The 21088-nt window shown below is 41.8% G+C and overlaps 1 protein-coding gene across 2 annotated transcripts in view; it reads left to right on the top strand.

Moving 5' to 3' along the window:
• Dcdc2 (doublecortin domain containing 2) overlaps nucleotides 1-15263 on the top strand; it is a 192779-nt gene extending 177516 nt beyond the window's left edge. For both annotated transcript variants that reach the window (XM_075970005.1, XM_075970006.1), the window contains exons 10-11: nucleotides 6411-6713; nucleotides 10088-15263. In XM_075970005.1, the coding sequence (XP_075826120.1) occupies nucleotides 6411-6713; nucleotides 10088-10192 (408 nt within the window). In that variant the 3' untranslated portion in view covers nucleotides 10193-15263. The remainder of the gene's footprint in view (nucleotides 1-6410; nucleotides 6714-10087) is intronic.
• Nucleotides 15264-21088: the final 5825 nt, after the last annotated feature.

Below are 21088 nucleotides of genomic sequence, written 5' to 3'. Positions count from 1 at the left end.
AAAACAACAACCGTAGACGAGCGGTAGGACTAGAATAAATCTTCTTGACCCAAAATTATCCCAGCCACAGTCATCATTGTACTTCCTTCCAAATTTCAACCAGTGGACCGACAGATTTTAAGATAAAAATGTAACTTCCTTTTAAAGAAGCTTCATTACAGCCAGAATGCCCTTTTAACATGATCTGTTTGTGACTGTGCTGCTCATATGGTCGAGAACCATATGATGTTCTGTGATGTCGAGTACTCTCTGATGCGGGCGTCCAGTGGAGGTGTCACCAGGTGCTGAGTGTTGGGGTTTTTGACTCAGAACCTGATGCTTAAGTTGTGGTTGTAACTGCTTGAGGCCAGAATTTTATTTTGCTCTCTAAATGCTTCATCCCAGGAAAAGGTGGGGAGAACTTACTGAATTCTATCTTCTTCAGTATCTGCAAATTAGGGTAATGACAGTATTGTCCTCACATCACTGTTGAAGGTTAATCCGGATGTCATTATGCATATGAGATGCCCAGAACCTGACACCTGGTACCAGGAGAGGGCTTGATAAATGTGCACCTCTGTCTTCACTGGGTCTTCTCCTTTACCATATTAAAGATTAGGAATATCACTAGTCTGTAGCAGTGGGCTTAGAGATGAACAGGAGAAGACCTCTCCTGAGGGGTTTCCAGGGATCTCCACAGAGAAGACTGACATTTCCCCCATAATTCTATGTTCACACCAATATATTTTTCTTTTTCGGGGAGAAGCTCTCGTTTTGGTTAGCAATTTGTATGTACTAATTTTGTTTCACCTACAGTTAGAGGATTTGAGAGTCCCAAAGGAATCCATACACAGTAAGGGTGCCTAGCAGCTAGTGATCTACCTGAAGGAAGAGCCATGAGGCTCCATGGAGTAGGTGGTGCTAATTAAGGGGAAAGATGCATTCTCCATGCACAGACAAAAGGGGACTGGGCTAAGGGTTTGTTGTTTGTTTCTTTCTTAGGATTCTCCTCACACTAAATTTCAGGCTGGGAAAGGCTGCATTCAATTTCCCTTTCCTGCCACATTATATGTGGAAGGAACTCTCTCTATATATATATCCATCTCTGTGTGTGTGTGTGCACATGTGTATGTGTGTGCACGTGTGTACATGTGCATGCATATGTGTGCACAGTGAAGGGAGTACTTGGGTAGTGCATGCGTGTACAAAGTCTGCTATGACAAAGAACTACTAGCTGAGTGACTTAAGCAGCAAAAACCCCCTATCCCCTGGTTTTGGAGGCTGTAAATTTGGGGTCCTCAAATTTACAGCCTCAGTCCTGCAATTACCCCCTTTCTCTAAGGGCACCAGTCACACAAATGGCATCACTTCGATTTAGTCACCTCTTTAGAGACTGTCCCCCAGTATAGTTACCTTCTGAGGTTTGGGGGGCTAACATCAGTTTATGAATTGCCAAGGGAGGCCAGCAAAACATCTCGGTCTGAAACTGTGAGAAAATGGGGCGTATCCCTGATTTCATGCTGCCCAAAAGGTCCCAGTGATACTAGTGTGAAGGGGTGGAGCCGGGTTTTAATGGCTGCTTCTGTACAAGGCATGATCAGTGAGGAGAAGCTGGTCAGAAGCGGAGACATTAGTCCTAGCTCTGCCTTCAGAGGGAGCTTACATCTCTGTCTTTTCTGATGTTGAAAGGCGTGGTCGTCTCTGGACAAGCCAGGGCATTTCCGTTCTGTCCCCTTCCCTCCCGCTGGGATAATCAGGCGTGCAGCTGGCAAGTGAGTTGTGGAAGTGCTGCCTGCGGATGTGTCTCACTGGCCACACCACGGTGGGGAACTGAGTCACCTCAGAGGCCCCTTGATTTCAGAAAGTCGCCCTTGCTTTTGTCTCCTGCCAGCACATCCCCATTGCTTTAGGAAGGGGACAGCAGTTTGGAAACAAATGTGTTTTATGATAGTAACTTTGTTGCCAAAAATATATACCTGAGATCTCGAAAGCAAAGCCTGACCAGTGCTGCTGGGCGGGAGGCTGGCGAGCTCTGGAAATGGACCTAGCCGTCCCAGGGGACCTAATCATCTGCTAGCTTGCATTGTAGCTGTGCAAACTCACAGAGGGGAAAAAGCCACTAAGTGACTTAATCTCTTTTTTTATTGCATTTTAAATTTTATTTTTTTGGTGAGTGCATATGTGCTACCGTACATATGTAGAGATAAGAAAACTACTTGTGAGAGTCAGTTATCTCCTCTTGCCATATGATTCCAGGGATGAACTTAAGTCCTCGGGCTTGGCAGCAGGTACCATTACTCACTGAGCCATCTCATTGGCCCAAGCGTCTTAATCTGAATGTCACTTTATCTCTCTGTGAATGAAAACACATACAGCTCTATGTGAACTCTTAGGAAATAGTTTCATTCACACAGTAGTGCAAGCCCGGTACCCCTCCCCCTTTTATCGAGACAAACTCTCAGTTATTCCAGGCTGCCCTCAAATTCACTATATAATTGAGAATGACCTTAAACTTCCAAATCTTGTACCTCACCTCCTGAGAGCTGGGATTAGAGACATGTGTCATCATACCCTCCACTACATCTGATCGATGCTGGGATTAGAGACATGTGTCACCATACCCTCTACTACGTCTGATTTTATTCAGTGCTGGGATTCGAAACCAGGGCTTCATGCATGCTAGGTAAGCGCTTTACCAACTAAGCTACATATCCAACCCTGTAGAGTTTTCATCAGACAACCGGAGGAGCCCATGTGAACGTGCATGATAGACCGCACTCTCTCTGTCCCGGTGCGCTTGGTCTCACTTGGTCCTGCTGCAGTCTTCTGAGGCCTGAGCCATCCTTACCTGCAGAGGGACTGAGAACTTTCTGAGCTACTTTCTAGAGTCTTATGACCTTCTCTCCTTCCAGACACAAATGTGCCAGTTGGGATGAAATAGCTACACCAGGAGGCCCTAGATGATCACACTCATGTAGACAGAGGGCGTCTTTCTTTGCAGGACTTTACCATAGTTTAGATGTTTAGATTCTCTCTCTCTCTCTCTCTCTCTCTCTCTCTCTCTCTCTCTCTCTCTCTCTCTCTCTCTCTCTCTGTGTGTGTGTGTGTGTGTAAAGCTGGGTGTTCCTTTTGGGATGGTTTGATTGATGTATACACTAGAAACAGCTTTAATAATTTAATGTCTGCTTCAAAGGCATTTACACCAAAAAAGCACATTGCTTTTCACTTATTCATTACAGATCTGTCAGAGCAGGGGTTGTGTGTGTGTGTGTTTCCCTGAATGACAGTGCCATGGTAATAGTAAGTTTTATTCCAGATTCAGGGTATTTTAAAGGATTATAAGCCTTTTAACTAATGTTGCCATCTTATTTAAATTGATCAAATTGCTATTTCAGTATCATAATCTTGCATCTTTTTAAGTTGTGCTAGGCAGCTGCGGTTTTATTTGATGATTACTAAGTAGCCATGCTGGGGGAGTCTAATGGAGATAATGAGATGAGAGCATTGTGCTGATGGCTAGTGACGGTGATAATGGCAGGGAACCGAGGGAACTTGGGAGCTGGATGCTAAGAGATTAGGGAACAACGCAGCCCTCTGTATAGAGGGAAAAATAAAAGTTTAGGACTTCGTCAAAGAAAGAGGTTAAGACTAAGGGGAGGAAAAATAAGAATATAAAATCTAAAAACAAGAAATCATGTCCTCATTTTACAGTTAATTATTAGTTACGAATCTAGATGTCAGGAAAATAGATTTTTTTCCCACTTACATGTAATTATCTTAATAGACTTTAACAATCACTCAGAGAAGCAAGGACTGTATTTACATTCCTAAACAATAAATTATGAGCTTTTTCTTTAATTTTTATGAATATATTATCTAGACAGTCCCATCCCCATGTAGTGAGAATTGTACTGAGGCTGTCAGGCCAGGAAATTGACCATGAGGAAGAAGTCGTAGAGGGCTGTCCTTGACCTTGGGGGATGGGGTTGTTGGTGCAGTGAGGCAGTGTCAGCACAGGTTACAGGCAGGCTTAAAAAACAGTAAGATGTCCCAGGCAACGCAATCTCATAAGCATTGCATGTGAAAATAGTTTCTAAGCCATTGGTATGCATTTACCCCATTGACTGAGAAAGTCTGAAAGATCCCAGTTCTTTTCAGTTGTGAGCACTGTAGTGTGTAGTATGAGGAGCGGCAGGCTGTGTCCTGCTGCCTGGCTAGCTTAGCCTCCGAAATAACCACACAGAAATTGCATTAATTAAATTACTGCCTGGCCCATTAGCTTTAGCCTCTTATTGGCTAACTCTCACATCTTGATTTAACCCTTTTCTAATATCTGTATCGTTACTTGACTGTGATTTACCTGCATGAGTCTAACCAGTATCCATCTCGGGCAGGAGAATCATGGCATCTGCCTGTCTGTCCTTCTTCCCAGCATCCAGTTCTGTCTACTCCGCCCACCTAAGGGCTGCTCTATCAAAAGGCCAAGGCAGTTTCTTTATTCAACCAATGAAAGCAACACATAGACAGAAGAACCTCCTACATCAGTAGTGTCTCTGTCCAATACTTCTTCTAAACTCTGCCCAGTCCTTACAATGTCCACCCTCTAGACCATACCAGCAGGCTCTTGTAAAGGCACAGAAATGTTTGGTTTTTAAGGTTGCTAATTCTTTAAACAGTAGAATCAGTAAGGCATGGTGCAGATGTCCCTTTCCTTGGCCACTAGAAGGACACGTGAGAATCCCCTGGGGGCATTAAAGCAGGGGTGGGGCAGGGGGCAGAGGGATACAGTCTCAGTTTGTGATTTTTGCTTAAGGACTTTGGGCCAGACTTCTTGGGTTTCACACTCACCCATCTTGGTCTCCTGCTACATGGTGCTGTGGGCACTGAGTGGGTCAGTATTTTTGTTACTCATATGACAGGGACAAGAATGTACCACGTGGGACTTCTGTGCTGGCTTTTGCACTGGTAAGCGCTGGCTGACTCTGTAGTTCCTGTTGGGAGGCAGTGCTCTCTTGAGCTCAAGTGTTCTAAACTGAGTGTGGAACACACTCATCGTCTTTAGTATCTTTGAGCCCGGTATCTAACTTTTATCATGGTTTTCATAATGTGCAAGTTTTCTATCTTTGATTTATTTTATTTGTAAACATTTTATTCTTTTTAATGCTTTTATACATGGAATTGTTTTGGTAATTTCCTCTCACAGTTGTTTATTATTAATATATAGAAACAATAATTTTCACATGTGATGTATCCTGTTTTTGTTTTTGTTTTGTTATTGTTGTTTTTGTCTTGTTTTATGTTTTCTGAGTCAGGTCTTGCTATATTAGCCCTGGATGGCCTGGAACTTGTTATGTAGGTCCAGCTGGCCTGAAACTTTTAGAGACCCCATGCCTCTACTTCCTAAGTACTGGGATTATAGGTACATGCCACCACATTAGACTCTTTGTTGTTTGATGATATCCCAAATGCCTCCTCCTATCTTCAAGGCTATGCTCCTCAGTGACTCACTCTGTTTGCTTTGGAGAGAGGTGAGATGAGGGTGTAGTGAGACCATAGAAGCTTCTAAGTCTTCAATGGAGACTGGAATTTTGTTCATCCCCGTGGCACTGGTGCTGCATCCCCCCCCCCCCCCCCCCCCCGCTCTACTTTCTGCCTGGTGTTTGCCTCCTATGGATTTCCTCCTGGGTGGAACACTCAAGGAAGTTAAAGCTGAGTGCTGATGTTTGACCTGCGTCTTTATGCTGAATCTGCATGATGACACCTGCTGTAGTTTTTCCAGTCCCTAAAGAACACTGCATTTTTCTTCATTTTTTAAACCTTTTCCCCCAACATGTTTAATATCATATAGTCAAACTTGAAGTAGAAAAATAGGTTTTTGATAGGAATTGGGTATTACTAGTAGTATGTATGCTTAATTTAAGTTTATAAAATTTTAACTTTTGTATCTAGAGATAAATTATCAACTCTGAGGCATTATATGGAAACCTATGCATGTTCCACATTAGAAAGTTCAGCTTATCCCTTCCCCCATAGGTTGGGTTGACAATCCCCAGAGAATGAAGGCTCTGATCTGACTTGCTCCTCTGATTCAGACATTATAAAAACAGACATTTTCCCAGGATCCTGATGTTTGATTTCCTGTTTGCCATGTGGATTATGTACTGCAACCATAGCTTAGTTCAGATTTTGGCTCCTCCATCAGGACCAATCCAGGTTCTCCTCTATGCTTTAGTTTTCTTATCTGTAAAATGGGATAATCCCAGACTTACAGGCTCCTCCAGTGAAGATTTTAAGGCAGCTGCTCTGTGAATGTAGACGCTGGTTCCCCTATGGACAGTGTGGCTGTGATAGATGAGCATGGCTCTGTAGTCTGTAATGGAGGGGCCCTGACACTGTCACGCTTTTACCCATTGTCTCTTTTGCTTTGTAAGAGGCCAGCAGAAATAGTCGATGAGGAAGAAGATGGAGAGAAAACAAACAAAGATGTCAAACAGGAAGAAGACTTTTCGGTAATGAATGGGGAAACCGAAGATGGAGGGGATAGTGAGGCTGCTGATGGCCCTAAGCAAGAGGATGAAATCCCAGACCACGGAGGGAAGAAGGCCAGTCCCTCTCGGGTAAACGGTGCCACTGATGAGGAGAATGGCGAAGAACTGGACCAGGTTACTGAGGAGCTTCAACCAACAGTGGATGAGGAAGGAAAGGCTGAAGGAGAGAATAGTGGACAAGATGAGGTACTTCTATTATTTTGGCTTTCTTGTGCATAAATAGTTGTGTACACATGCTTGCACACACATGAACGTGCTTAGGAAATTAGCCAAATACTTGGATCTGCAGCAAAACTCCTTATGGTAGCATAAGAAACACTGAGCACTGTTTAATTAATTTCAAGTTTTACTTATTCTAATCAGTTTTCAAGTACTGCCATGTATATGTGTTTCTTATTCTGTCCTCTGTATGCCCATCCAGTACCCATTCCCCTCCCCACCCACCTATCCACTCACCTACCTACTCATTCTTTCATTGTGTCGATCTATCTATTCATTTGTCACCCGTCCACCACCCACCCACCAAGCTAAGACCAGAGAAGAACAAACTAGAAAATGGTACTTAGCTCGGTGAAACCTTTAACTAATATAAAGAACACCATGGCCATTACCAGGACTTCTTTCTTCTTTAGAGAAATTAGAGTCTAGTCACTTACCCCACATTAAATAGATTATTCAAGCATCTAGCATACTGGGTACTGGTTTGCTTACTGTAACAAAGCACAGGAGAGAGAAAGTTTAACAGCACAGTAGTGCAGTGTTTCCATGCCAAGAGCTTCAACAGTCAGTCCGAAACCACCTGTGTTCTCCTGTACACTTCTACACAGCATCTTTGCCACCTGAAGGAAAGCACATGGCATACCTCACATTTCATCTTTACTCAAGGTGAGGCTTTCACACTGTGCCTGTGTAATACGCAGAACACAATTCCTCAGACGGAGCTCAACACAGTCCTCCTGGCTGTGTATAAAGCAGCAATAGTAGGTTCACAAAGCTCTCTGCTGTTTAGCCTCTGATGGAAGCGTACAACATGAAATCAAAGTGCTGTTCTACATGGGGCTCCGTAGGAAGATCCTGGTATGCAATCTTCCAGGGGTTTAGCTTAATTCAGTGTGTGACCTAGTTAGACTTGACAAGACTCATGGTTTGTGAAAATCTTCCTGTAATTTTCAACAATGTAGAGTCAGGTCAGAGGGCATTATGCCAACTGAAGCAAACCTGACACAAATACTGCATGAGCTCCCTTGTATAAAAAGCTTCATTTACAGAAGCAGAGGGTGGAATGGAGGTTACTGGGAACTGCATGAGCTCCCTTGTATAAAAAGCTTCATTTACAGAAGCAGAGGGTGGAATGGAGGTTACTGGGAACTGCATGAGCTCCCTTGTATAAAAAGCTTCATTTACAGAAGCAGAGGGTAGAATGGAGGTTACTGGGAACTACAGGTTGGGTCCGGGAGATGTGGGCTAAAGAGCGGAACATTTCCACTCTGAGGAATAAGTCTGGAGCTGTGTTGTCCAGCACAGTGACTATTCCTAACATCATGAGCTTATGCTGGAGGAGTGTTCCTAGTCCTACAGACAGAGAAGAAAACTGTGAGGTAATGCAGAGGTTAATGAGTCCAAGTTAGCTTTTCCATAATGCACATGTATTTTAGGACATTATATGTTATATCATAAACATATATTTTTCAATTAAATCAATTTAAAAACTAAAGTAAAAATAGACATTTTATAGGAATTGGGCATCACTTAAGTTGAGGGTTATATAACTTGGCAAGGACCTGAAGCATGGCTGTCTGTAATATGTTATATGATGAGTCCAATTCTTGGTTGCTCAGGTAAGTGGCTCATTGGAGACTTTAAGAACCAATCGAATGTCCAGATGGAATAATTGCTCAGAAGAGATGAAATCTTACTCGATTGTCTCCTCTCTTGCAATGATTATATGTTATCTTCATTTTTCCTCATGCATTAATATACATATACTTCAAGTATACCAAGTATATGAACATCTAAACATATATGTACTGTAAAGTAGAAGTTAACAATTCACTTTTATAAAACAACTATTTACTCACAATGACTAAAAATTCAGTTTGCCTGTAACATTTTGTCATATGTAACAGTTCTTATGTAATGTAACAAATAAAAATAGCAAGAACCAGATGACAGTTACACAATAGCAACTGAGACAGTAGGAAACAGCAGGAAATAGGGGCCAAATACACAGCAGCAACTGTCATCTATTGAGACGATCAGTTTATACTTTATGTATGATTCCATTTGAGATACTTCATGAGGAAGCAATGTGAAATAAAATGATGACCTGGAAACATATGTAGGTACATACCTAAATGCATATAAGTGCATATATACACACAAGCATATACAGGCATACATTCATATATACATTACACATATTCACTGGCATATATACTTTCATAGATACAAGCACTTTTGCATATATACACACATATACATACAAACACATATATACATATACATATCTATATATACACATGCAGTCATACTTATAAACATATATACTTAAATGTGCATATACATCAACACATGCATGCCTGCACATACACATGTATATATTTGCATGTTCACATTCATATATATATTCATACATACAAGAATGCATGCACAGATGCATACATATGTATATACATACTATGCACACATATATGCATACATGCATATGTACATATGTATTTCTTTTCTTTTTTTAGTATAAATCATGCCTATGGGATTTAGTGATCTGGAGCTTTTCTTATCCCTAAGACTGGGGGTCCTTGTGAGGCTGTGAAACCTCCAGAATTTCATGGGTTATAGTTTGAAAACTAGCCACAGCCAGTTCTTATCATACACCTTGACAGCAGTCCAATGGGTAGATGAATTATGAATGAGATAAATGTCATTGATAACAGGAGATGTTCAAGGGACAATGGCTATTCCTGGAGAAAAGTTCCTCTATGCTTTGGTTTTATATCCTGCTCTTACCTACGAGACACTGATAGTCCCTGTCGCTTGACATCATACTATGACTCTGCAGATTCTGGGGGACGAGGACCACAGAGAGCACTAGGTTAGTGAGATATGGAGGTGAAGCTGAGATGCTGCTTCTTCTCTCACTTTGGAAATACTTAACTGAAAAGTGTGAATACATCTTTGAACAGAGAGAGAGAGACAGAGAGAGAGAGAGAGAGAGAGAGAGAGAGAGAGAGGAGAGAGAGAGAGAGCCGTGCTTTCATCCACCGAGTTATCGTCAGCCTCTCTAGTCAGGCTGGACTCAAACCTGCTATGCGCTTGAGGGCGTCTTTTAACTCCTGTTCTTCTGCCTCTACCTCTTGAGTGCTGGGATTATAGCTATTGGAGTGTGGTCAGCCAAAGGGCTGAAAGTAGCAAGCAGGGGAAATGACTGACTAAAAACAAGAGAACCAAAGAAATGTCTTAGAGTTGAATACTTAATGGTTAAATGGGACATTTATGTGAGCTTTATTATCCTCATAAAGTGAAGAGCTAATTATCTTTGTTTTGTTCTATTTTTCTTCCAGGCTGACTTAGATGCTGGAAGACCACCAAGACCAGAAGTGACAGTCACCAGCCCTCAAGAAAATGACGAGAATGAACAGAACAAGGACTCTTCTGCTGTGGCATAGATGGTTTTAGAGCAGGAAATACATGGGATGTAAGAGCATGCAGGGCTGTAATACTTGAATAATGAACACGGCCTCTCTGTTAGGCAGAATGTGGCAATAAGGTGGGGCACCACCTGCTGAATTTTAAAAATAAAAGCTAAATGGAAGGAAGGTTAGGTAATTTGTAGCTCAAAGCAGAATGACTTATGTTTATGTCAGATGTTTAAAAAATTCCTTTAGAAGAATCAAATAAAAGAGAGAGAGGGATTTGTACCTTAAGACAGTTAACTACCTGTGTTTGTAAGGAAGAAAGACATGGGATAACTTCCGTTAGATACTTTACTATAGACTTGGAAGCAAGAAGGCTTGTTCTAAAGCATTTATCTAGGAAAGTGTAGACTTTTAAAGAATTGGTGATAGGAAAGCATGTATTATGTTCTCAAAGGAATAAACTGTTGAATGGACAAATTGCAGTTTAGTTTCAGAGATGATTTGGAGATGGCAATAGATCCAAACACTCTGAAGCTGTTGACATTCCTTTCTTCCTTTATCCAAGGTCCCCCTCAGACAAAGTCAGATCACAGTTCAAGCTGTCTTCTGGGGGTTGGAATTGCTTCTCCAGGGCACTGGCAATTGACATCAGGTGTGTCTGCTGAGGCACACTCTCAGGCAAGAACCAGAGAGTGAGATGTGGGAATCCTGTGACTTTCCCTAATCGGGTCTGTCTGTACCAGGAACAAACTGTCTCCCCCTCCTATGTACTGTTAGAAACTCAATATTAGTGAAGATTGAATTCTTTCCATTACTTCAAAAAAGAATGTTTTAATAAACACCAGGAAATAGAATAGGAAACAGCAAAAAGAAGAGTTTCTAACTACCCAGTTCCTTTGCTTTTGCTATTCTTCTGTCAGGGTTGACATGGTTGCATAGGGTTATTATGTCCATCCGTCCGTCCGTCCGTCCGTCCGTCCATCCATCCATCCACCCATCCATCCATCTATCCATCCACCCACACATCAATCCATTTATCTATCTATCCATCTCCTAACCTTTTAGACTTACAAAAAGATGTTTATATTTAGCCTTTTGTTATTTCAAGCAGATTCTTTTCTATAAATTTATATTCTGTCTGATGGAATTGGTGAAAAAACTTAAAATTTTCCCATAGCACCTGATTTCAGTTTGTGGATGGACGAAATTAATGTGTTTTCAACTTATTAGGTATAGATAAAGGAAAAGATAATGGCATTAGTTTGATGATCCCAGAAGAGATGATGCATCTTTTCCCTAAATATAGAAATATCACATATTTCTCATTTTAAAGAATATATTTTTACTCATAGAAAGTTTAAACTGGAAAATTTTAACATCTAGTGCTTTTGTAAGACCCATTACTATTGTAAGTCTAAGAGATCATTTTCCCTCCAGATTTCACAACCAACCATCTGGGATCAAAATAGTTGCGAGTTATATATACTAAAGTAATATAGAAAATAGATACATGTTCCCTCAAAAGCTATTTTGATTTTTCTGTAAATAGAAAATGTGAACAGAGCGTATGATGTCACAGTATTTGAGGGAGATCATGGCACAGAACTGGGGATCTGGGAGGATGAATTTTAACTGGGGCACAATCTGGGCTGTGCTTTCTCTGTATGGGCTTACTTTCCCAAATGTGACCGTACAGCACACATGGACGGCCAGCAGGGAGTCAGAGAAGCCGGTCTTCTGATGTGAAATACTGGGGGCTGAGGTTTCAAATACTTTGTGAAAATTGAACATAAGACATTTAACTAACTCTCAGACTGATTCTCTTTCTCAGTGAAGGACATTTTTCCTTAACGGAGCATTACTCTTTGTTCCCACCTTTTCTCCATTTTACTCTAATACTTAGGATCCAGGGGCCCTCTTGACAGCTTTCTTAATGAGGCACAACACTGATATTTTACATGAAAAATAAACTTTGAGATTTAAAGAACATTTCAAGAAGGTTACAGGCATAACAGTCATAAAGTGTTGAAATAAATGGGGAGATCATTTTCTCCTGTGCATGTATTTTAATACCTGGAACCCAAGTAAGAATTATCTCCATATGTTGCCTAATGAAACATGTAATCAATTATTCATTGGGAATTAAAACTGTAGGCATAACTCTGAAGGTGACCTTAACAAAAGTTGAAGGTCAGTTCACCTGTCAAAAGTGACAGTCTCCTCTATGGGAATTGGGTACCTATGATAGGTTAAGTCCACAAATAAGTGAGACTTCCTGACAGTTTTGGGAGGCATGCATTGAGCATATGAATGAATTCTTGGTAAAGGGTCATGCATCACTTGTACAGAGGGCACTTGGATATATATCCAGTGTATTGCTTTGAGGTGTCAGCTTTTTGCAGTTTCTTAGTTTTAATTTTATATCACTGATGTCTTGGTTGTATTTCAATTTTAAAGACACTTATGATCACTGGTTTGCTGGTGGAATTGGAACATTGGGAGGTTTGCACTTGAGTAGAAGTGACTTTGAGTGATGTCATCTCCAAGTGAGGGGTGTGTTACATGCTTGGCATCTGTTGAAGTTGTTACTGCATGCCCATCACCTTCCTGTTACTATTACTACAGGGCAGCCCCCGACTCACTACGTTTTCCTAGGGTCTTGAGGAGACTTGTTATATAGGATGTTTTCATTGCATTTTATTTTAATGTCAAAATGCCAGACTCATAGGAAGAGCATGGTATAGTCATGCCTCCAGTTTTATTCCGAAAGGGTTAATTCTAGCTGTGGTGTCCAAACACACACCACGCCATGTGGTGTGGCCTAGAATCAGCCACGTGTCTCTGTGGGTGCAGACCTGTGAAGTGACACTGATACATTTCTTGCTGTCTGTCCTAGGGTGGAGCACCAAACTCAGAAACCACAAACTTTTCTTTAGAAGCTGGCAAAATGACTCAGCAGATAAGGTGCTTGCTACCTAGCGTGATGCCCTACACTGGCTGTTACATACACAAAGTTTGCCCACTTCCCATAGCTAAATAAATAAATGTAAACACATTGTTTTCTTGAGACATCCTTCCTTATACACAGAGGATGAATTTCACTAATTCAGAGATTAATGTGCTTAAAGCTGTTACTGTAGTGAGGCACACGTGTCTGACACCTGTAATCTCACATCTTGGGAGCTGGAAGTAGAATTAAGAATTAAAAAGTCACCCTTGACTACACAGCGTGTTTGGGGCTAACCTATGTAACTTGAAACCCTGTCTTAAAAACCAACTGACCAACCAGCTACCTGCCCACTAAAGCTGAACTTGCCTCTGCAGAAAAATCAGGGGTGTTCATCATGTTACCAGAAGGCAATTTAACGTGTTCAACATGTCTTCTTAAAGACTCTATTCTGTACTTTTGTTGTTGTTAAAGTAGCAAAAGCAAAGTCAAAAGGTAAATTAATTACTGAGTGGAAAGGTCCTCATCTGAACGGGTGCCAATCAGAACAGAGAGCACACTGTAGATCCTTATCAGTACTTCCACGGGTACAGTCATGCCCTTGCAGACATTGGGAAGGACCTCCTCACTGATGCTTGTTCAACAAGTCTCTCGTGTGGGGAGGAATGATGCCAACAATTTAGGAGCAAATATTGAGACGATACTGTTGTCATGGTGTTTTAATATCGCTCTACTGAAACCAAGACATACGATATTTTCCCCCAATATGAAAGGTGCCAGCATCATTTAAACAAGGCATGGTGGCACATACCCATTATCCCAGTGCTCTAGATGTGGAGGCAGAGGGATCAGAGGTTCAAGGTCATTTTCAGCTACATAGTGAGTTGCAGGCCAGTCTGAGTTGTGGGAGACCTGTCTAAAACAAAAAAGGAAGGGATGCTAAAATTAGTTTCTGTCACAGTCTAAAAATTAGAGTTGTGTATCTTGTTTCCTGAACTGATGAAGTCTGTGGTTTGTGCAGCCTCCTACAATACTTTGTGGACTATGGGAGGTGGGGGCAGGGAGAAAATCCAGGACTCCTGCTTGTGTCCAGAAACCAGGTACACAGTGTCACCAGTTCCTGAAGCTTAGTCTTGTTTTTCATCCAGAGACCCCTGGAGTTCCTTGTTATTGTCATGTTCACAGGTCTGGCTTTTGCTTTGTATGTTTTACCCAATGAAGTCTGAAAGACAGGGAGGGAATGGAAGAATGTCCCTATATGCTGAGAAGGTAGTAAATTATTGTTTTTGAATAGTCATAACACTTGTAGGATATCTGGAATTAGGAAAGAATTAAAAATAATGAAGAAAAAAAGTACTTATAAAAGCCAGTGGGGACTAGTGGGCTATGGCCTTCTAAGGCAATGGCTACCTAGCTTCGCTCTGTGAATGGGACCAAATGAATTCTGTGCAGGTTTATCAGCTTGAAATGCCTGGTTTAATTGACTGTTTCAGTTTTTGTCAAAAAAAAAATGGGAGTGATTGTGATCAACTTTAGAAGATTGCAGGAAGCTCTGTTGCTTTTGTGTTTCCCTTCCATCTTAAATTGCTGACATGCACAGAGTAATGGTAATTTTTAATGCACTTTCTAAATATTAAATTAAGCTCATTATTTCTGTAGCATTTATTATATTTAGAATGTCTTTATGTCAGGAAAAGTATGTGTTTTGATCAAATTATGAGATGTAGCTTTCATTTCTGTATCAGAGCACATTCTAAAATGCTTGTGTACTCACCCACCCTGTGAGTACCTGGGTGTTTTATACAGTTAACATACATGTTCAGCATTTCCATATGATGTGTTGTTACTATTTTATGTGTGAATCCCTTTTGTTGCATTTTCCAGGAACACAACAGATACACAGACTTATATAGGCATTTAGCTCAGTAGAGGTTACTTCTGTTTGTATATAGAATAGACATTAAGCTTAATCATGTAATTTTTTACAATTCCATATGCATGTTTATTTGATAAAAATTCAGATCTATTAAAATTGTTATTTCTTTATTTTATGGAATATCTTTAGAGATGCATAAGCTCAGAGGTTTTGTGACACTCATGACATGTATTTTGTATACAGACAATCACAGAAATAAATGTATAATTTTACAAAGAGTTTCACTTAAATTTGTGTTGTGGGACTGTTCACTGCTTCCTTTTAAATAGTTTTGTTTTCCCCTCCATAGTTAAGAAACAGACAGTTAAGCACATCCCTATGAGCACAGAGCTTGTACTTGAACACCTCTTGGACACAACAACTCATCGTGGTCATCCCCCTGGGGCAGAACAGCAAACTCCACCAGGAAGCAGGTGTCTAAACTACCAGAGGCAGGCCACTTTGCAGACACGGTTCATCAACGTCAGAAATTCCCCACAGCTGACACCAATAGAACCTCCATAAGGCACTGCAACACTGCTTGCCTGTGTCTGCTGCTATACTTGTTTATGAGAATAAACACAGCTCTCTTGCAGGCTTCCGAGTGAAGTTTTTTTCCTCCTCTAATGGGGCTTGAGTCTATTAAATTGTTACACAGTCTCTCCAATGGGCTCGTAGTCAAACTCAATCTTCCATTAAGAAGACAAATGATACAGGAATGCCTGGCACTTCTGGCTGATCTAACAGATGCATCGGCTTGGTAGCAAGAAAAGTGACATGAAAATGTAAGAGAAGAAAGCAAGACCGTAAGTTTAAAACTCCATGAGGCAACAATCTCTGGCTTCCACTGCTCACTGTCTCATTTGCTATTTATTCATTGGGCTTCATTATTTTGTTTCATGTATGTGTCTCTCTGAGTGTGTACCATGTGTGCAGGCACCTTGGGGTGGCAAGAAGAAGAAGAAGCTGTCAGACCCCGTGGAGCTAGAGTTACTCGTGGTTGTGAGCTGATGGGCTGGGAACTGAATCCGGATCCTTATTGCAGAGCCATCTCTCAGCCTTGGTTTTGCTGTTGCTGAATTCACTGAAACAGGATTTCACTCTGTCGTCCTCAGTGGCCTGAAACTTACTGTGTAGTCCAGGCTGGTTTCAAATTCACAGCTATTCTCTCCCTTAGCCTTCCACGCTGGTACCACAGGTGTAAATTACCCTACTTGGTAAACATTGTTTCTTTGAATTTTATTTTAAAATACTCACTCCCCCATTGCCGTGGAGGCCAGGAGACAACATGCAGGAGTTGGGTTTCTTTCCTACCTCATGGGTTCTGGGTCAGTCAGAGGTCAGCAGCTGCCCTTACCTGCTGAGTCTTCACATGTGTTTGCTCAGGTTGCTCCTTTGGGCTAAGGGCAAAAGTTAGGATTGTCCTGCTTCTCCTAGTTCTCTGCTCATTTACCAGCTTCTCATCCTTTCCTTTGACCCCCTGAGGTCTCCCTGAGCAATCTCATTTATACAACTCCTTATGTGCCGTGACTTCTACACTGATGACTGCTAGCCAGATCTCTCCCGGGGAACTCCAGACCTCTGAGTACAGCTTTTGACTAGGCATCTTGGTTCCTCAAAGTCGAATGTTCTGTTCTTGGAACAGACTCCCATAGTTGTCCACCCTGGCCCATGGCACCAGTTGCTAATCCCGGGGATTACAAGGCTGTGTCATCCTGACCACTTTATATGATGTTGGGGTTAAAGCCACAGCTTCCTGCGTGTTAGGCAAGCACTCTGCCAGCTGAGATATATCTTAGCTCTAATACAGTTTTGAAAACTTCTTTATTTTGAGTACCACTTGCTTTCTGTTTTGTTACCATTCTCTGTTCTTATCACTAATATTTCCTTCTGTTTCTGTGTTTGCTGTAACTCCTTTGGCTGAATGCCTTGCTAATTGCATTTTGGCTTCTCCCATTTTTGACATATGCTTTTGGGGCTTTAAACGGACCAGCATGTTTCACAGCAGTGAGAACAAGAAGTTTTGATAGAAACTCCTTGTGTCTGCAATTGGACTGTAAATCGTTTCTGTGAATTTCCCTCTCTTCAGTCCCAGGGACGCTATAATGACCATTTCTGCATTATTGCCTTGCATCCAATGGCTGACTGGCTTCAGGTGGAACTGCTCCAAAGCTGCTGGTGGGTGCAGGCTGAAGGCACTTTCCAGTTGGGCCATATCCTTGTCTCCTTCCCTCTCCCCACTCCTGCATCTCTCACACTTCTTAAGAACGTCCCTTCATAAATCTGTGTAAGTACGTTCATCTCAGTTCTGCAGCTAGAATGCTCAACTTAAGAAAGAGAAACCCAGATACCATGGGCATTTCTTTGGAAGAAGATTTTCAGAGGGGGCTTCTGAAGTTATACCTTACTGGCCAAGCAACAATACTCCATCCTCTGGGGGTATGTGAGGTTGAAAGGGTGTAGCCTGCAATTGCAGATCGACTCCTATGGTTGACTCTGATGGCATGGGGATGGAAAGGGAAGTGTTCCAACTAGCTGGTACCGAGTGTCTGGGATTTGGAGGCATATAGGGAAACATAAGCCTAAGAAAGATTATGGTGTTAGATAACTCTCTTGGAATATGCCTTAAAAATTGAAGCAAGAAGCCAAGAGTAGTTGCTCATTTCCTTTCTCGCTACATTTGGGAGACAGAAGCAGAAGATTGAGATGAGGTTGAGGCCAAGTTTATATCTAACTTTGACTATAGAGTAAGACCTTCTCTCAACCCCAAAGTCCCTCAAAAAATTTGAAGAACTTCTGTGGAGGTGCCCACTGAACCCTGATATCCATCAATATCTGTATCAGTTAAGCTAAGTAGTTATGCCAGATTGACATGGTAGACTACAGAGGAAGGGACAAACACATATTGACGCAGGCATGCTTAAGTGACTCTCCTGTCTAAGATAGGGGTGTTTGGGGCTTAGAATACAGAGTGTTTATCAAGGCGATTAGTGCTCAGGAGGCACAGGATTTCCCAGAAAGATAGGTTGTGCCTGGAGGCTGAAAAGAAAGTAGATGCTTTGAAGAACAGCCTCCTGAAGCAGCGGAGAAGAAGGCAGGATCCCAGAATAGCACTGAGCCATCAGAAGCCAAATGAGGTTAGTTATTGGTATGGGTGGCTCCTGCAAGTCCTGATATGTTATTTGTAAAAATGTTCCATAAAACATGTTAATATAAAAGCTTTATTCGTGTGTGAGCATGTGCATGTGTACCAGTTTATATGTTCACCAACGTGTGTCCTTCCACTTTTATGTTGGTTCTGGGGAATGAATTTTCAGCAAGTTCTTGGCAATCTTCTGAGCCTCCAAATGTGGTCATTTAAAAGGCAAGATAGGTTAGAAGCTATCAACGTCTATAATTGACAGAGTGGGGCTGGAGAAGTGGCTCAATGGCTAAGAACATTTGCTGCTTACAGAGGATCCTTGTTCAGTTCTCAGAATCAACATGGTGGTTCACATCTACCCATAATCTATCCATAGAGAGAGATGGTTGTAAGCTGCCATGTCAGTGATGGGAATTGAACCCGGGTCCTTTGAAAGAGTAGCTAATGCTTTTAACCACTGAGCCATCTCCCTGGACTCCAATAATGATCTCTTAGAGAAAGAAGGACATATAGGAACTGAATGACAGATGAAGTCCTGGCCAAGGTGGACCACACAATGGGTACCCTGTGTCTACAGACACATGCAGTGGTAATTTCCACTAAAAGCACAATGATGTCATTAGCAGCCGCTGACCCCTCACCTGATCCCCATGCGCTGCAGAATAAGAGCTGCCAAGGAGAAAAGGCTGCATGAAAGTCGTTCAGCCACCTCCTTCTGTGCCGAGAAAATATCACAGTGAGGAAATGGCAGCTATGACCACTGTTCTCCCAGTCCGCAAGGTTGCGGGATTGTGAGGTCTCAAGACATACCAAACAACCAAGAAACCAAGTGTTCTGTTAGATCAACTGGTTGCATCAAAATGACAGTAATGCTTAGGACTAGTTACTTAACTCAGTACTACACTCAATCACAAAAGCCCAAGTCAGGCGTGTTTTATTAGAAACAGGCCAGCAAGTCTCTGGCCTTTGTGTGTGGCCACTGAAATATTAAAACTCCATACCTATGTTTCCCCCTAACTCATCTTAAACACAAATCAGAATGTAAGTCCTTTGTCAAGTCTTGATCTCTTTTATATTTTTCTGTGGATGTTATATTGGATTGTGGGTAATTACTTCCATTTTCTTTCAGTTCCCTATGTCTTCATTTAGCTGTGTCAAATCTACTACTTGTTTCTTTCATTTTGGTTTTTAAATTAAAGATTTCATTTTTTTTCTTTAAATTTTTAGAAGTGTTTGGGTCCTTTAAATTTTTTCTTTTGTCTGTTGAGAGACATTGTTTTGATGTGATTTGCATCCCTTCCTGCATGGCTGGTGAGGGTTCTCCAAAGACATGGAACTGATAGAATAAATATATATTAAATGGTCATTTATTAGATTGGCTTACATGATTCACTCTGGTTAGTTTAACAACTACTGTTTCTATGAGTTGCCTGCAATTGCTAAGTCCACAAGACTGGGGACCTCTGTAGTTCACCTTGGCACCAAAGGCCTGGAGGGTTCCTCAATGGTGGCTTATCTTCAGTCCACACTGAAAGGTTTAAAAATTTGGGTTCTGATGTCAGCGAAGAATGAAAGCAGTGGTCATAACAGCAGGATGACAAACTGGCCAGGAGTGAAGACAAGCTTGCAAAAAGCAAAACTGTCCCCCCCTTATCTGAGTCATTGCAGAATGGAAAGGGGGTCTTCTCACTTCAGTTAACTCAGTCAAGACAATCCCTATCCCCATGACAGAGGTTAGGCTGGTCGAGAGAATCTCTCTCGGGTGTTGCAGGAAGTTTGTCTCTTTCCTGAATCTAGATCCTGTCAAGTTGCTAACTGCATTAGCAATCACATAGTAGAGCTCACATTTAGATGTCTGACGACAAACACAGTTTTGAAGTGATTGTGTTTCCTGCCTGTTCATCTGACTGCACTGCCGTGTCTGTTCACCCAAAGAAGTCCTGACCTTGCAGAACTTTCACTCTTTAAATTGTGGACTTATCTTTGCATTTGTTATTTATGCAGGGCCCCTTATACTTTGTGAAACTATCTCAGGAGGGGCTTCACATTTCATTTTGCCAGATCCCGAGATGTTTCACGGTCCCAATCCTGGCTGATCCTAGGAAGTCCCAGGCTGCCTCTGGAGGGGTTTCAGGTTTTTGTGTCCTGGAACAAAGGTTTGAGCAGACATCTATTTGGAGCAGATTCGGAGGCAGTTGATTAGAAGATACATATCTGAGAGAGAAAGTGGGCCAAAGCATGAGAGAGCCCCGCTGCACAGACTTGTTGCTGTGGCTCATGTAATAAAAGATGCCACGGAGCCAGGCTTTGAACTACCTTCGTTTAAAGTCAGTAGTTCTTAAAGCTCTTCCTAAAGGATTCCAGGCCTTTGCAAAACTGAGTAATGAGAAAACCTGGCACGCAAAGAGGTCTCGTGGCTGAGGATTGCTTAGGCAAATGGTTCCTTCAGACAACTCCGATGGAAGGTTTAGATACGTGGAATTTGTTTGCTAAAGGTGTAAACTGTGTAATAATGAGACCCTTTGCAAAGCAATGAGCAGTCAGTTCACCAGAAGCTGATTCCCCTGCTCCTTTTACTAAGCCTAAAATTCATCTTGGAGTGACCCCTTTTCTTTCACCGACCCCTCCTCATCTGCCTAGCACTGACTTTTCTGCAATGTTCTGTTGTCTTATGCACAACTTCATGTATTGTGTCTCATCTCCATGCTCAATACTCTCCCAGCAGTACGTGTCTTATTGTTATCAGGAGCTATCGTTGCTCTTGGGCCCTCGGAATTTCTCTGTGCCAGTGGTATGAGTCTGTTTCAGTAGCCCCAGCTGGGGTTTTCCAGCTTCGCCCTTTGCCAACTTGTTTTTCTCCTATGTTAACTCTACAGCCTTCACATGATGCTTCTGAGAGCTCACTGTCTGCAATATCCCCAC

The sequence above is a fragment of the Microtus pennsylvanicus genome, chromosome 4, assembly GCF_037038515.1.
Source record: "Microtus pennsylvanicus isolate mMicPen1 chromosome 4, mMicPen1.hap1, whole genome shotgun sequence".
Lineage (NCBI taxonomy): Eukaryota > Metazoa > Chordata > Mammalia > Rodentia > Cricetidae > Microtus > Microtus pennsylvanicus.
The sequence above is the reverse complement of the archived record's forward strand: the minus strand, read 5'-3'. Positions and strand labels throughout refer to the sequence as shown.